The sequence below is a fragment of the Gopherus evgoodei genome, chromosome 1 (assembly GCF_007399415.2).
Source record: "Gopherus evgoodei ecotype Sinaloan lineage chromosome 1, rGopEvg1_v1.p, whole genome shotgun sequence".
Lineage (NCBI taxonomy): Eukaryota > Metazoa > Chordata > Testudines > Testudinidae > Gopherus > Gopherus evgoodei.
This window is the reverse complement of record NC_044322.1, coordinates 168053921-168068985: the sequence shown is the minus strand read 5'-3', so window position 1 is coordinate 168068985 and position 15065 is coordinate 168053921. Positions and strand designations below refer to the sequence as shown.

At 47.8% G+C, this 15065-nt stretch overlaps 1 protein-coding gene across 1 annotated transcript; it reads right to left on the bottom strand.

Moving 5' to 3' along the window:
* Window positions 1-328: 328 nt before the first annotated feature.
* On the bottom strand, window positions 329-9651 carry MIS18A (MIS18 kinetochore protein A). The gene is made up of 5 exons (XM_030579233.1): window positions 9422-9651; window positions 9244-9310; window positions 8453-8575; window positions 1772-1865; window positions 329-1032 (listed from the first exon to the last, which is right to left on the bottom strand). Exons 1-5 carry the CDS (start codon window positions 9636-9638, stop codon window positions 955-957), a joined length of 579 nt encoding a protein of 192 aa, XP_030435093.1. The 5' UTR covers window positions 9639-9651; the 3' UTR covers window positions 329-954.
* Window positions 9652-15065: the final 5414 nt, after the last annotated feature.

Here is a 15065-nt window from a genome sequence, read left to right as displayed (position 1 = left end):
TTAGAAATGTATTTACAAGACTTTAAACATTTTACATTGATTGCCCAAGTATCTTGGTTTCACAAACAAATTTATAAACTAATTCTAAGTTTTGTAATATATTAGAACACAAGCCTTTAAATAAAAATCAAATAATTACAAAATCGATACCAGAACCAGGTAACACTCAGACTAGAGCACTTAACTAAATGTATTGAGTTTAGCTTATATTTAAGCATACATTTTAAACTTGTTCTTCATCTCAAACAAGGTTGAAGGGCTATTCACAATATTTTTTTAAGCTTCACAATAACTGCATTTTTCCCCAAGATGTTCTATGCAAAGTCTGTTTTTTTTTTTAAAGTCTCCAGTAAAGAAAAAGTTAATAAATTCTGGCTGATCCAAGGCTAGAATGCAGAACCTGCTACATTTAAATCCTACTGCTCAATGCCCAGCAGCACAGGTCAAGGAAAGGCTGTAAAAATAAAATGATGAACAATTCAATCATCATTTCTCCAAGAAAGTTCAGGGTTAGCTTGTTACTTTAGTTTTAGGAAATTGAATAGATGTCAGTTCAGCAGATAATTATGGATGACTCTCTCAGATACTGGCAAAAGGGCTACCCAAGTTATACCATGATACTAGTCATGCCTGCTGAAATCCAAACAGCACTAGTCAGCTTCAGGAGAACCTATTTAACTACCCTTTTAAGTAGAAGTTGCCCAGAGCCTGGGCAGGGAGACAGAAAAACATATATACCAAATATATTAGTAGCATGGATGTCAGCAGAAGGGAATATTTTAATTTTACATACATCATCCCCCAAGTCAGTGTTTTATTCCATTAGAAAGACTGATGAAGCTTTTGTGCTATTTACTGGAAGGCTTCTGCAGCACTCCAACAGATTCTGGAGATTATGAAAGCAAGCTTTCCATGAAGCGTTCCCAGTAATCAGCTACATACATGAAGTTTCTTTCAGTTATTATGACGTGATGCAAAACTTGATTCAACTACAGACAATCTTGCCTCCAGTGCTTTCAGTATGGTTTCTGCCTGTAAATAAATTGGAAAAAGAATCTCCCAGAAATATGAATTTACAAAAGAAAACAAATTAACACCACAATGATAGCTACATAACTAGTATTGACCACAAGAGATCCATTACATTTCTGTTTTCAATCTTTACTCATCATCCTCACTAAAAGTAAGAGTTTACATAATGTTCGGAGCTTTGGTTAATTCTGACAACTTACTATAGCAATGTAGCTACCGCAACTATCCTAGAGTTATCTGACACTTTGCTGAAAGTTTCACTGTGTTCATCTTTTGTAATACAAGTTTAGCTTCTCTCAGAGATTTTGTTCATGTGTTCTCTTAAGTATTGTCCTGGCTGCAAGATTATGGAATGATAGGAGCCCAGACCTCTCCAAAGCTCAAAAGAAGGCATTTCTATAATTAAAAATATTTTGTAATAACACTGGAAATATATTTCAAGTTTGCTTAAATATGAGAAATTATTTTACTTTATGACTTCAAACCAAGCTGGTCAAAAATTCAAAAAAGCATCAGTGACAAGGTTTTTGTTTGTAAAAACTGCATCTAGAGAGAAATTCTGAAGTACATACACACAAAAGGCTATAGTTAACTATATAAAAATGAAACATGACAATATGCATGAAAATTAAAATTAGTTTGGCTGAACTCATACGTGATTAGGGAGATTTACAGCCAAATCAAGAATAATCCCACTTAAATTGTAGATAACACTGAATTACTTAAAACAAAATCTTACCCTTTCTATTGCCTCTTCTAAGCCAGCTCGACTTTCAAGAGTTAAAGGTTCATCATCAGTTACAGCTTGTTTTTCTGAGGATCCTAGGATGTAACTAATATGGTAGAGTTACAGTTCACATGATTGTCAGTCATAATGCAAAACAAGGAAACCAATTTAGAGAGCTACTTTTATTGCAAAATGGTTCTTTATGACAGTGTGAAGTACTGCAGTGATCAAAAAAGCATATGCTATTAATCAATGTGAGCAAAATATTGATTTTTTAAAATAAAAACAGAATTAAGTCATACTGGATTATTTTAACTAAAAAAACTATTTAAAATTTTAATTATGACAATTTATGTTAAGGCCTCAACTTACTATTATCTATTAATCTAAATTACAGTAATTGTAAGCAGAACATGGTTGCTGTGAAGTTTTAAAGAATGTCAAACCATTGAATTAGTGGAAGTCACTGCATAAGTAACAGCCTGCTGAAATGCTAAACCACTTTTAACAGTAGAAGCCTCTTCTGCAGGTGCAGAGAACATTTTCTTCATTTCGGTTTATCAATCTAATTCAGTTCAATGACTGACTCATTCAAAGTTAAGAAACTAGTTGGGAGTTGAAAGAACAAGGACACAGTTTTCCTCTTCCAATATATTAATAAAAACTAGGTATGAGAGAATGAGATAGAATGGTTACTAACCTTTCTGTAACTGTTGTTATTCAAGATGTGCTGCACATGTCCATTCCCATGTAGGTGCATGCGTGCCCTGAGAACAGTTGCTGGAAATTTCACCCCTAGTGGTATTCATCAGGTTAGCTCTAATGCCCTTTGGTGGTGTATGCATACAGCACCGGTATAAAGCAGACTGCTTACCCCATTCCCTTTCAGTTTCTTCTTGACGACCACCTCCAAAGAGGGGACAGATGGTGGGTCTTGGAACAGACATAAGCAACATCTTGAAAAACAAGTTATGGAAAGTAACAGTTTTTTATTCTTTGCATGCTTGCACATGTCCATTCCCACACAGGTGACTCAAGCACTTGTATAGGAGGTGGATTTGGAGCTTAAGGACAGGCTGACTGCAAAACTGCCTGGCCAAAGCAAGCATCCTCTCTAGCCTGTTGAATAATGGCACAGTGCATCATTACTGCACAACTGGATGACCAGATCGCTGCTCTGCAGATGACCTGAATCAGAACTTGCACTAGGAAAGCTACGGAGGCAGCTTGGGATCTTGTAGAGTGAGCTGTAAGGATAGCCGGAGCGGGATGTCTGTGAGCTTGTAAAACTCCTGGATACACAAGATCTATGAAGAGAGTTTCTGTGCAGGGATAAGGAGAGCTTTCGTTCTTTCTGCTATCATTATGAATAGTTGAGAAGACCTGCAGAACAGCTTGGTCCTTTACACATAGAAAGCTAAGACACTCCGGACATCCAGTAAGTAGAGATGCTGTTCTTCTCTATTTGCATGCGGTTTAGGGCAGAATACCAGTAAAAAGTTTGTCTCAGTTCCACTGTAGTCAAGCAACTTTAGGAAGGAACAACTGATGTGGCCACAGCTGTACCTTGTCCTTAAAGATTGTGTATGGAGAATCCAATATGAGGGCCTGGATCTCAATGACAATGAGCATGACGCTAATGGTTCAAACAGGGGCTCAGTGAGCTCTGATAGGACAAGGCTCAAGTCCCAGTCAGGATGGGATCTCTGGAGCAGCTCTTGATTAACCAGTTGTAAAGATACAGAAAGACACGGACTCCTTTTTTCTGAGAAAAGCTGCTACCACTGCCACACATTTGGTGAAGATTCATGGGGCAGCCGACAGGCCAAACAGGAGCACCGAGAACTGATAACAGGCTTGATTCAGTATAAACCTTAGGAAGCATCTGTAGCAGTGGAAGATTGAGATGTGGTAATTAGTTTCCTTTAGATCGAGGACAGCATATCAGTCCCCTGGATCCAGCAAGGGGATGATGGAGGCCAAGGAGACCATGCAGAACATTAAGTTCTTGAGGTACCAGTCTAAAATGTGTCTGAGCCCACCTATGGCTTTGGGATTAGGAAGTAAAGGGAGTAAGACCCCTTCCCTCCCATGTTAGTCAGAATCTCTTCTAGGTCTCCCATGCAAAGGCGGGATTGACTTCCTGTTGCAACAGATGCTCACAAGACGGAGGGGAGGGGAGGGGAAGAAAGAAATTGGATAGTGTAACCCAGTCCTATTGTGTTAAGGACCTAGTGGTCCAATATAAGCCGAGTCCAGGCATTCAAGAAGTAGGAAAGGCAATTGGAAAGTAAGGGGGGTAGCTGGTTCCAATGCAGGGGGGATAGCGGCGCCAACCTGGAGCATCTCGTCAAAACAGATCCCAAGTGCATGGGTCCGGGTTGAGTGAGGCCTGCTGACAAGGTCAGGGGAGGAGGTCTGTGTCTAAACACCCTATATTTCCTCGTATGTTGGTCCTGCCTAGGAGGCTGACAGAAGTAGCAGGCTGTCTGTTGTGGCCTGTACTGCTTTCTTGACCCTGCTGGCACATTAAGTCCCAGGGATTTCAAGGTTGCTTTTGAGTCCTTGAGGCCATGCAGCCTGTGATCCATTTGCTCCAAAATAGTGACGTTCCCTCAAACGGGAGGCCTTGAATCATTTCTTGCACTTTTTTAGGTAGCCGTGAGGACTGCAACCACAAACTCCTCTGCATTGTCACCACAGTAGCCATTGATCGGGCTGCAGAATCAGCAGCATGCAGGAAGGCACAAGCCAGTTTTTGCTTCCTTAACAAGGGAGGAAACCACCTACATGGAGTCCTGTGGGAGAAGGTCCTCGAATTTAATCATGGACTCCCACATAATAAATCATAATGACCCAGCAAGGCTTGCTGGTTTGCTATGCAAAGATGAAGACCCCCTGTGAAATATGCCTTCCATTCGAACAGGCCCAGTTTCATTGGTTCCTTTGCCTTAGGCATAGGAGCAGTCTTTCCCTGGTGGTCCTTCTCACTGGCAGCCGCAACAACCAGGAATCCCAGTGGGGGGGGGGGTGAGGAAAAGGGGAATTCAGACCTCTTGTCTAGTGTAAAATACTTGTGCTCTGTGCGCTTTGCTGTCAGAGGGAGAGAGGCAGGGGTTTGCCACAGTGCCTTGATCGGTTTCATAGTGGCATCATGCAGAGGTAGGGCCACTCTAGAGGGTCTCACAGTTGATAAGATGTCCAGGAGTCTATGTGCAATCTCCTCAAGTTGGAGGCTAACCGCTTTCATAAGATGTACAAGGATTTGTTGTTGTCTTGCAGATGGGAGGACCTTGGTGTCACTAATGCCTTATCTGGAGAGGACATTAGGACAGACTGCGGAGCCTCTGTAGGTTCCTCTGTTTCTGCCAAGGCCCAGTGGGCTTCCTCCCAAGGCACAGTACTGCAGAAGATGGGGCCATGGTATAATACGAACAACCCAGAGAGCCGCAACGTCAACTTTTTCAGACTTGAAGGTCAGGTCCTATTCCCCTCCTTGACAAAGATACTGACCTGTCATGTGGAGCTGCTCGGAGCCAGAGACAGTTTAGTAGGCAAACTTGTGGATGATAACAGGGACTTCCCCCTAGACAGTGGTCCCAGCCCTAGGTGAGGCTCAGGGGATGGCTCCCTACCTCTCTGTGGCACTGGTGGTGCAGAGTTTCGATCCTCCGGGGATCCCAGTACTGGTAGCGTGAGAAGGTCCTTGGCTGCTGCGAACGCCTCAGGAATTGACGGCACTATGAACTGACTAGTGTGTTGTCTATTGTGACATTGCTCCTTTGTATGTCAAGAGAAGCTTGCTGTGGCATTGGACTTGCCGACACCTGATGCTGTAGTGCCAGGGGAGACAAGTTCAGATCTTGTTCTCTTCCTGTCTCTCTTAGATTTTGGCACTGGAGACCTGGTTTTCTCTTGTTGCTTGCAGTGCTTCTTAGGCACGGAGGAGGGCAATCAGTGCCAAGAGTATCAAGTCAATGGAGAAATGCTCCACATTGAAGCTGAGGTGCTTGATGCTGAGTCCAAGCACAGCTCCAAAGCCAGGCTTTAAGGCTGCATCCATGAGGACCTTTGGTTGGGCCACTTGCTCCCTTTTGGTCTACAGCCTGAAGTCTCTGCAGATTTGGCAGCAGTCTTTCCTATGAGCTTCCTGCAGGCACTTGAGACAGCTCAAGTGGGGGTCGCTCAAGGGCATAACTTACAGCAGGCAGTGCAGGGCTTGAAACCCAGGATGCCCTGACACTAGCAAGGTGGACAATCCTGCAAGCCAAGTGTGGAGGTGTCCGAGCTATCTAAAACTACTAAAAACTATTAACTTTAATCACTATTTACACCAAAACAAGCATGAAAAACCAATAGGAGAAAACTGTCTAAGAGCAATGAAGGATTCCAGCCAACCGTCATAGGCAGTAAGAAGAAACTGAAGGGAAATGGGGTCGGCAGGGCCCTTTATACCAGTGTCATGTGCGTGCAGCACCGGAGTGCGCTAGAGTCAACTCAATGGATACCACTGGGGGAAAATTTCCAGCAACAGTGCTTGATGAATACACGCACCGATGTGGGAATGGACATGTGCAAACACTCGAAGAAGAGCTATTAGTTCTAAATTCATGAAGAATGTGGTGACCAGAACCAATCAGTTCAATTCACTAACTAAAGCTAATATTTCCTTTATTAGGGGAGTTGTAAATGCAAAAAAAAAACACCTCTTAATAAAAATATCCTACATATCCAGCATATTTAAGGTAGTTTTATTTAACTAAAAGAATTCAAAAAGCTATTTTGTGCATCTTAACTGAATTTGAATTTCCACAGAAATAGTGCTTAAATCACAAGTAAAAAATTAACAATCCCAATAAACTTATATTAAGCTATATGACTGGTTAAACATACAGATAGCATATGCTCCTGGTTAGCAAAAAGCACAAAAATTAGCTGCAAATCAACATGTTTTAATGGTTAGCAACCAATAAGAATGAACCTTGCCTTAGGAAAAGAATTAATCTTGTTTTGCATTTGTATTTTTAAGAGAGAGATTTAAATGTCCACACTGTTAAACAACTTAGTCCAGGATTTAGATACTGAAGAATGTTTTAAATCAACTATTTAGCATAATGAAAAACGCATTTCAAACACTGTAGCTATGTTGGCATCTGAGGGCTTGTCTACATCACAAAGTTGCAGCGCTGGTGAGGGGGTTACAGCGCTGCAACTTAGGAGGTGTACACATCTGCAGGGCATCACCAGCGCCGCAACTCCCTGTTTGCAGCGCTGGCCGTACTCCCGTTTTGTCTCGGGTGTAGAGGATCCAGCGCTGGCGATCCAGCGCTGGTAATCAAGTGTAGACACTTACCAGCGCTTTTCTTGACCTCCGTGGAATAAGCAGGTATCCCAGCATACCTGAGGAAGCCTCTGGTAATCAAGCAGGTCTCCTTCCCTGCGGTTTGCAGGGGGGTTCGGGGAACGCGAGAGCAAACCGCGGCGAAGCTGGTCTCCTTCCCCGGTTTGCTCTCGCGTTCCCCGAACCCCCGTGCACGCAGGTCTCCTTCCCTGCGGTTTGCTCTCGCATTCCCGGAACCCCCATGCAAGCAGGTCTCCTTCCCTGCGGTTTGCTCTCGCGTTCCCCGAATCCCCGAGCAAGCAGGTCTCCTTCCCTGCGGTTTGCTCTCGCGTTCCCCGAATCCCCGAGCAAGCAGGTCTCCTTCCCTGCGGTTTGCAGGGGGGTTCGGGGAACGCGAGAGCAAACCACGGCGAAGCTGGTCTCCTTCCCCGGTTTGCTCTCGCGTTCCCCGAACCCCCGTGCAAGCAGGTCTCCTTCCCTGCGGTTTGCTCTCGCGTTCCCCAAATCCCCGAGCAAGCAGGTCTCCTTCCCTGCGGTTTGCAGGAGGGTTCGGGGAACGCGAGAGCAAACCGCGGCGAAGGTGGTCTCCTTCCCCGCGGTTTGCTCTCGCGTTCCCCGAACCCCCCTTGAAGCCGCCCAACAGCGCTGCAGTGTGGCCACATATAACACCACTTGCAGCGCTGGTTGCTGTAAGTGTGGCCACTCTGCAGCGCTGGCCCTATACAGCTGTACTAATACAGCTGTAACAACCAGCGCTGCAAAATTGTAGATGTAGACATACCCTGAATTTCCAGCTTTAAGCACAAGGCCAATGCATCAGCACACCCACATTTCACCACACTGTCACCCTGAATTTCCAGCTTTAAGCACAAGGCCAATGCATCAGCACACCCACATTTCACCACACTGTCATCCTGCTAACTTTGTCCTTGAGGTTAGATGGAACAATTTTTACTTAAGATAGATCTGAATCCATTTGCACTTAGTGACCAGTCACTGTGGTATCTATGAGCAGTGTCTTTGGAATGAGACTGTAAAAGAACACCCAAAATATGTAAATATCGGGTCTTACGCAATATTATATTGTACATGGAATGTTTTCACAACTGAAGTGCTGTGGTATAGGAGACATTAACAGAGAACACTGCTCTTGAACAAAAGGAATTTAGAGGGGTAATCCATAACCTTCTCCAAATACCCACTCCCATCCTCTCCCTCACACAAGTTTTGCACAATTATCTGATCACTAAAAGTGTTAGTAATGATCCCAAACTACTTGGCACTCAATCTAAAAGACAAAAACCAATTAGCATATTTGTCTGACAACTTGGACCATCAGGTCTCATCCTTACCTTTCAATAGAGTCAACAGTGAAGCAAAATAAGTCTCGCTTATAGTCAAGATGTTTTGGGGTGCATCTGTAGATGTTCCCAAGGGTCATTGAACAGCCGGAGCAGAATAAAGTTTCAATCATGCTGTAAGCAAATATGTAACCACTTCTTTAGAAGACATTTAAATTGATTCTAATTCATTCACTCATAGTCTTAGAAGAGATTCATATATATCTTTGGTTCATTTGTATTCCAAACATACAACCTTTGAACCCTATCCAGGATCTTACCAAGGAACATTCCTCATCTATATAGCAGTGTACATTAGACTATCCTACAGAAAACTGACTTCCAAACTGGTATTTTGCTTCAGCTTACCCTGTCTCCCTCCCAAGCAGTATTTTGTCATATTAAGCAAGCTCCTTTGCACTTGTCCTATTCGGGGCCTTATAGGAGAGTTTGCCTACTGCTCAACTGAGATTTGTTGGGCCTTTTTGATCATAAACTAACTGAACACAATTTCTCCCATGTTTGTTCCCTGGTTAAGATTTATGCAGCAGACACTTTGAAGTCACCGAGCCAAACTCTTCGGATTGGGAGAGTCTCTCCAGCAGCAAGGCCAACAGCCGCACCAACGCTGCACCTTTACCAGCGGTTTCAAACACAGCGCGCAGCTGCCCCGGGGAGGCGCCGGCCCGAGGGATCAGAGAGTGGCTGAGGCGTGGCCGTGCGGGGGATGCTCTGGGCAGATCCCAGCCGTGACTCGGGGCTGCCGGACTCCCCTAGGCCTGGGGCGCCCCGCGGTCACTCACCATCCGCACTCGCCGGGCCGGCTGGAGAGTTTCTGCTCCTTCTCCACCGACACGTTGGGGGAGGCGCCTGCAACAGACAGACGGGGACCAACCGTCACCAACGGGCGCGGGGGGAAGGGGCTCGCACAGCGGCGCGGCGGGGGAGGGGCTGGAGCCCGGCACGCGCCGGGGCACTCACTGCGCAGCAGGACGCAGCCTGTCTCCTCGTCGTTGGCCACCCAGCCCAGCGTGTCCCCCACAGGCCGCTTGCAGCCGGCGCACAGGAACACCATGGGCAGCTCCTCCTGCTCCTCCGGGCCCGCCGCTGCCGCCGCCCCGGGGCTGCTCTCCGCCTCCAGCAGCGACAGCGACGCGTCCAGCCCCGCGCCCGCCGGCACGTACTGCGCGCCCGCCATCCCCGCCTTCAAACCGCCCGCCAGCGCCGGAACCGGAAGCCACACGCACGCGCGGGGCCCTAACGGGCAGAGCCCCGCCCTCTCCCCAAGGGAGGGGACAAGGAGGAGCCCGGCTGGGAAAGCCCCGCCCCTTTTCCTGTCTCGGAAGGGCGGGGACGGAGAAGAGCCCCGCCCCTTCCCGGCTGTAGTGTTGGGGAGGGGCTGCCTTGTCGCGTGTCTGCGCTGCAGCTGCTGTACCCAGAGTAACATCGTGCCCCCTGTGGCTGGGGCGCAGGCTGGTAGTGGCTAGTTTCTGCAGTGAAAACAAGAGGAGTCCTTGGGGCACCTTAGAGACTAACACATTTATTTGGGCCTAAGCTTTCATGGGCTAAAACCCACTTCATCAGCTGCATGGAGTGGAAAATACAGTAGGAAGTGCAGTGAGAGGCACAGGGAGGCTGCAGGGGGTGCCCAGCATGGACTGTGCTGCGAAAGTTGCGGCTGCTAATCGCCTCTGGAACATTCTTCCAGTCTGCTCAGGAACAGTGGCCTGTGCAGAGAGCTGCAGGCAGGGACTTTCTTTCCAGACCACAAGATCACAGTAGGGGATGTGGAAATGCCCACAGTACTCCTGGGAGACCTGGCTTACCCCTTACAGCCCTGGCTTATGAAACCTTACACAGGGCACCTGGACAGCAGTAAGGAGCATTTTAACAACAGGCTGAGCAGCTGCTGCATGGTAGTCGACTGTGCCTTTGGCAGTTTGAAAGCTCACTAGCGGTGTCTCAATGGCAGGCTAGACCTTACTGAGGATAATATTCCTAGGTAATACACAGAAGAGTGATTGTTACAGTCCAGCAAATGATTGAAAAATTTCAGTAACAAGGGCCTTTTGCAACATAGCAATCATTTTCTCACTGACTCTAGGCACACAGCTCTGCAAGCACCCCAATCATAGGGAGTGTCGGGAGTGTGGGGAAGGCAGTTGTGCGTCAGACAAAATGGTCACAGCTTGCAGGGCAGCTTTGCAGGGAACTCATTCTAATATTATCACACTTTTCCACAGGTGGCCAACTTGCTTGCTGACATCTCACTGCTGCGAGTGAGGAGGGAAACCAGGGCACAACTACTGCATGCTTGCGACTTTCACCCCAGTCTATATGCAGCTCAACTATGTGCCGCTTTGGTCCCAGCTCCAGTGATTGCTAAATGGCATGGTACAGTTTCCTACAGTGGGGGAACTAACAAGGTTGGAATCCCTTGGAATCTGCTGCAGAGGATTAACAAGTATCTCTTGGAAACTTTCCAGAGCCTCTGTCTGGAGGATTCTCTGCAGGTCTTGATGTCCATCAACACCCTGGCCATGCAAATTAGCAACACAGGGCAATGTCCAGCTTACATAAAACACTCCCTGCCTCCCACTTTTCGATTCCCTACACAAGCCACAGCAACTTATCCAACATCTCATTGGCTTCCTGCTTCCCATAGAGCACTTATGGAGTGGAGAAAAGTTCCTGGCTCCCTGCCACACCAGGTCAGGTGACCCCACTGGGAACTTCACATCCTCTTCTACTTCTTCATCCTCCAGGTTACTCCCTCTTTCTGCTGCCTCTGATGTATCCACGGGGCTATCGGTGATGGAGGTGGGGTCACCACCTACGATAGCATTCAGCTCCTTATAGAAATGGCAGGTCTTAAGTGCACCACAGGAACGATGGTTTGCCTCCCACGCCTTATGGTATGCCTGCCTTGGTTCCTTTATTTTCCCTCTTCATTGCTGTGTGTCCCAATCGTAGCGGTTTTCACACAAGCCTCGAGAAATCTACCCATATGTGTCCCGATTCCTACGGTTCAATGGTAGCTGTGACTGAACAGACTCCTCTCCCCATATACTGATCAGATCCAACAGCTCAGCTGTGGTCCAAGTGGGAGCGTGTTTGATGCAATAGCCAGCCATGCTTACCTGGGAAGCCACCTAGGAAGCTCACATGGGAAGCCAGCAAGCAGGAAATGAGATTTAAAATTCCCAGGGCTTGCGAAAGGGAAGGGCGAGTTAGCTGCAGGGCAGCGGAGTTCAAACCGCTGACCAGAGCAGCAGCATGGGAATTGTGGGACACTTTCTGGAGGCCAATAAAATCATGGAAAAAAGACATGGCGTCTACACTGGCTGTTTGTCGACAATGAAGGGAGGGGAAAAGGCAAAAGTCACTCGCGGGGTGGAAGTTTGTCGCCAAAACTGGGTGGGGTTTTTTTGGCAAAAGTCCCATTGCAGTGTGTACGTTATCAATGTTTTGTTGCCAAAAGGCAGCTTTTGTTGACAAAACTTGCCAGTGTAGACAAGCCCTAAGGGTGTAGCCATACCTCATGTGGGTCCAGGAGCAGATTGGGAGGAAAGCAGGGAGCCATGAAGGAGCTGTGAGCAAGCCACTGGGACTTGGGAGGGTTGAGGGAGGGAAACATTGTTCAAGTTTTTCCTCCAAATAAGCCGGCATTTTGAGGCTGATGGTGCAATGTAAATTTTAGGTTATTTTCTCTGTTTTCCCTTCTAAGCAGAGTGTAAGCTAACATGCACTAGAATGCACAGAGAAATGGTGACCTCTGCCTTATTTGAGGAATGGTCTGTGCACACTTTTTCGCATGTTCCTAACTGCTCAGCGGGACCAGGGCCAGCTCCAGGGTTTTTGCCACCCCAAGTAGCAAAAAGAAAAAAAGAAAAAAAAAGCCACGATTGTGATCTACAGCTCTATAGCCACCACTTCAGTCTTTGGCGGCAATTTGGGGGCTGGTCCTTCACTCCGAGAGGGAGTGAGGGACCCGCCGCCGAAGACCTGGATGTGCTGCCCCTCGCCGTTGGCCACCCCAAGCAGCTGCTTGCTGGGCTGGTGCCTGGAGCCGGCCCTGAGCAGGACAAGAACCTTACTATTGGGTGGGGAAAAACAGGCCTGACAGAAGAAAACTGAGTTAAAAGGAACAAGCAACTTAATAATCAAACTGAATCAAATGATTTTACCTTCTCTTGTACAAACTACTTTACTGTAACTAAAAATGTTAGCGGGAAAATAATTCTTTCCGTTTTTTTTCTTTTTTGCATACTTCAAGCATTTGATACAGCTTTGTTCAAAGTCACTTTCACTGCTTCTCCTTCTCAGTCAGTTTCCCCTGGGTCTTTCACAAAGCTGCAGGAGAGAGAAAACATCTTAAAGATAGGACAGTTATGACTGTAAACTCATAAAAACTGGTAGGGAGAATCTCAGGAAGGAAGAATAGATCAGTGGTTACAGTTCTGGCCTGGGCTGTGGGAGGTGTGCATTCAATTTTTGCTCTGCCACAGACTTCCTGTGTGACTCTGGGCTAGACACATAGGGTATGCCCAGTGGTGAGCTGGAGCCGGTTCCCACCGGTTTGCGGGAACCAGTTGTTAAATTTAGAAGCCATTTTAGAACTGGTTGTTCCGCGAGAGGGAACTGGTTCAACAAGGGCTTTTAAATTAAACAAAAGCTCCAGCAGCTCCCTGCCCTTCCCTTGGCCCCAGCTTACCTCACTCCGCCTCTGCCTCCTCCTCTGAACACTCCCCCGGCTTCTCCTCCCCCTCCCCGGCTTCCTGCAAATCAGCTGTTCGCGCGGGAAGCCTGGGAGGGCTGAGAAGGAAGCAGCGGTTTCCCTCAGGTGAGCTGGGACGGGGGACGGGGAAGCGAGGAGGACTCCAGGCACCGCATGGCTCCGGCCTGGACCCCAACCTCGTCCCCAGGCAGCGCGGCTCCGGCCCAGCCCCAGGGCCGGCCCCAACCGTGGCCGGCCGGACTCCCAGGCTCCGGCCTGTGGGCCCGGCCCTGGCCAGTTGGGCACCCCAGCTGGCTGAGCCGCTCCAGCCCCGCCCCAGCTGAGCAGCTCCGGCCTGCAGCCCTGTCCCGGTCCCCACCTCCAGGCAGCGTGGTAAGGGGGCAGGGAGGGGGTGTTGGTAGAGGGCAGGAGAGTTGAGGTGGTAGATTAGTGTCGGGGCGGTCACAGGGCAGGGAACAGGGGGATTGAATGGGGACAAGGGTCCCGGGGGGGGCAGTCAGGAAGGAGCAGGGGTTGGATGGGGCAGTGGGGGGCAGTCAAGGGTAGGGATTCCAGGGGTAGTCAGGGGACAGAGAGAAGGGGTGTGTTGGATGGGGCAGGGGTCCTGGGGGTCCATCAGGAATGAGAGGGGGGGTTGGATGGGGCGGCAGGGGGCAGTCAGGGGACAAAGAGGAGGGGGGCTGTCAAGGAACATCGGGGTTGGATGGGTCAGGAGTCTCGGGGGCGTGAGTGTGGGCATGACCCCCTCTTGGGGTGAGCGGGAGGGAACCGGTTGTTAATATTTTATCAGCTCATCACTGAGTATGCCCATGCTACAGTGCACAACTATGGCACTGTAGTGTAGATCCTTCTTACATCAAGAGGAGGAGGTTTTCCATCAATGTAATTAATCCACCTCTCCAAGATGTGGTAGCAATGTCAATGGAAGAATTTCTCCATCAACCTACTCATGTCTACATCAGGGCTTACGTAGACCAAACTACAATGCTCAAGGCATGAAATTTTTCACAGCCCCAAGCGACTTAGCTAGGCTGATCTAAGGATAGAGCAGGCCTCAGGCCTAGTCTACACTAGTAGGGGGGATCGACCTAAGGGTATGTCCACACTACCCGCCGGATCGGCGGGTAGCGATCGATCCCCAAACACTCTGCCATCAACTCCGGGACTCCACCAGGGCAAAAGGTGAAAGTGGAGTTGTCAGGGGAGCCGTGGCCATCAATCCTGTGCCATGAGGACGGGAGGTAAGTCGATCTAAGATACGTAGACTTCAGCTACACTATTCTCGTACCTGAAGTTGCGTATCTTAGATCGAACCCCCTCCCAGTGTAGACCAGGCCTAAGATACGTAACTTCAGCTACAAAAATAACGTGGCTGAAGTCGACGTATCTTAGTTCGGCTTACCTTGCTTCCTCATGGTGCGAGGTCGATAGCCACAGCTCCCCCGTCAACTTTGCTTCCGCCTCTCGCAGAGCTGGAGTTCAGCAGTTGACAGGAGAGCGATCAGGGATCAATTTATCACGTCTACACTACACGCAATAAATCGATCCCCGATAGATCGATCACTACCTGCCGATTCGGCGGGTAGTGTAGACGTATCTTCAGTCTCTCTAGCCCAGATCATCAAAAGAATTTAGGCACCTAACTCCCATTGATTTCAATTGAAGCAATTGAAGCAATATGCAGGTAATGTTATTTCTCTACCTCTCAGGGTGTGTAGTGAAGATGAATGCATTAAAGATTATGAGGTGCTCAACTACTGTGGTGATGGGGACTATATAAGTACATAAATAAACAAGTAGGTGCAGTACTTTGAAATGAACAGATTTAATTTTAACTAATCTGCTTCCTACTACTGTATTTGTGATTCCTTCTTCAGGCTGACAACA

What these genes read in the sequence shown, in the direction of transcription:
- MIS18A (XM_030579233.1), bottom strand. Translation starts at nt 9,638, where the DNA reads ATGGCGGGCGCGCAGTACGTGCCGGCGGGCGCGGGGCTGGACGCGTCG. An exon ending in ACTGTTGACTCTATTGAAAG is followed by an intron (nt 1,866 to 8,452) that starts GTAAGGATGAGA and finishes CTACCATATTAG; the next exon opens with TTACATCCTAGGATCCTCAG. An exon ending in TAGAAGAGGCAATAGAAAGG is followed by an intron (nt 1,033 to 1,771) that starts GTAAGATTTTGT and finishes ATTTATTTACAG; the next exon opens with GCAGAAACCATACTGAAAGC.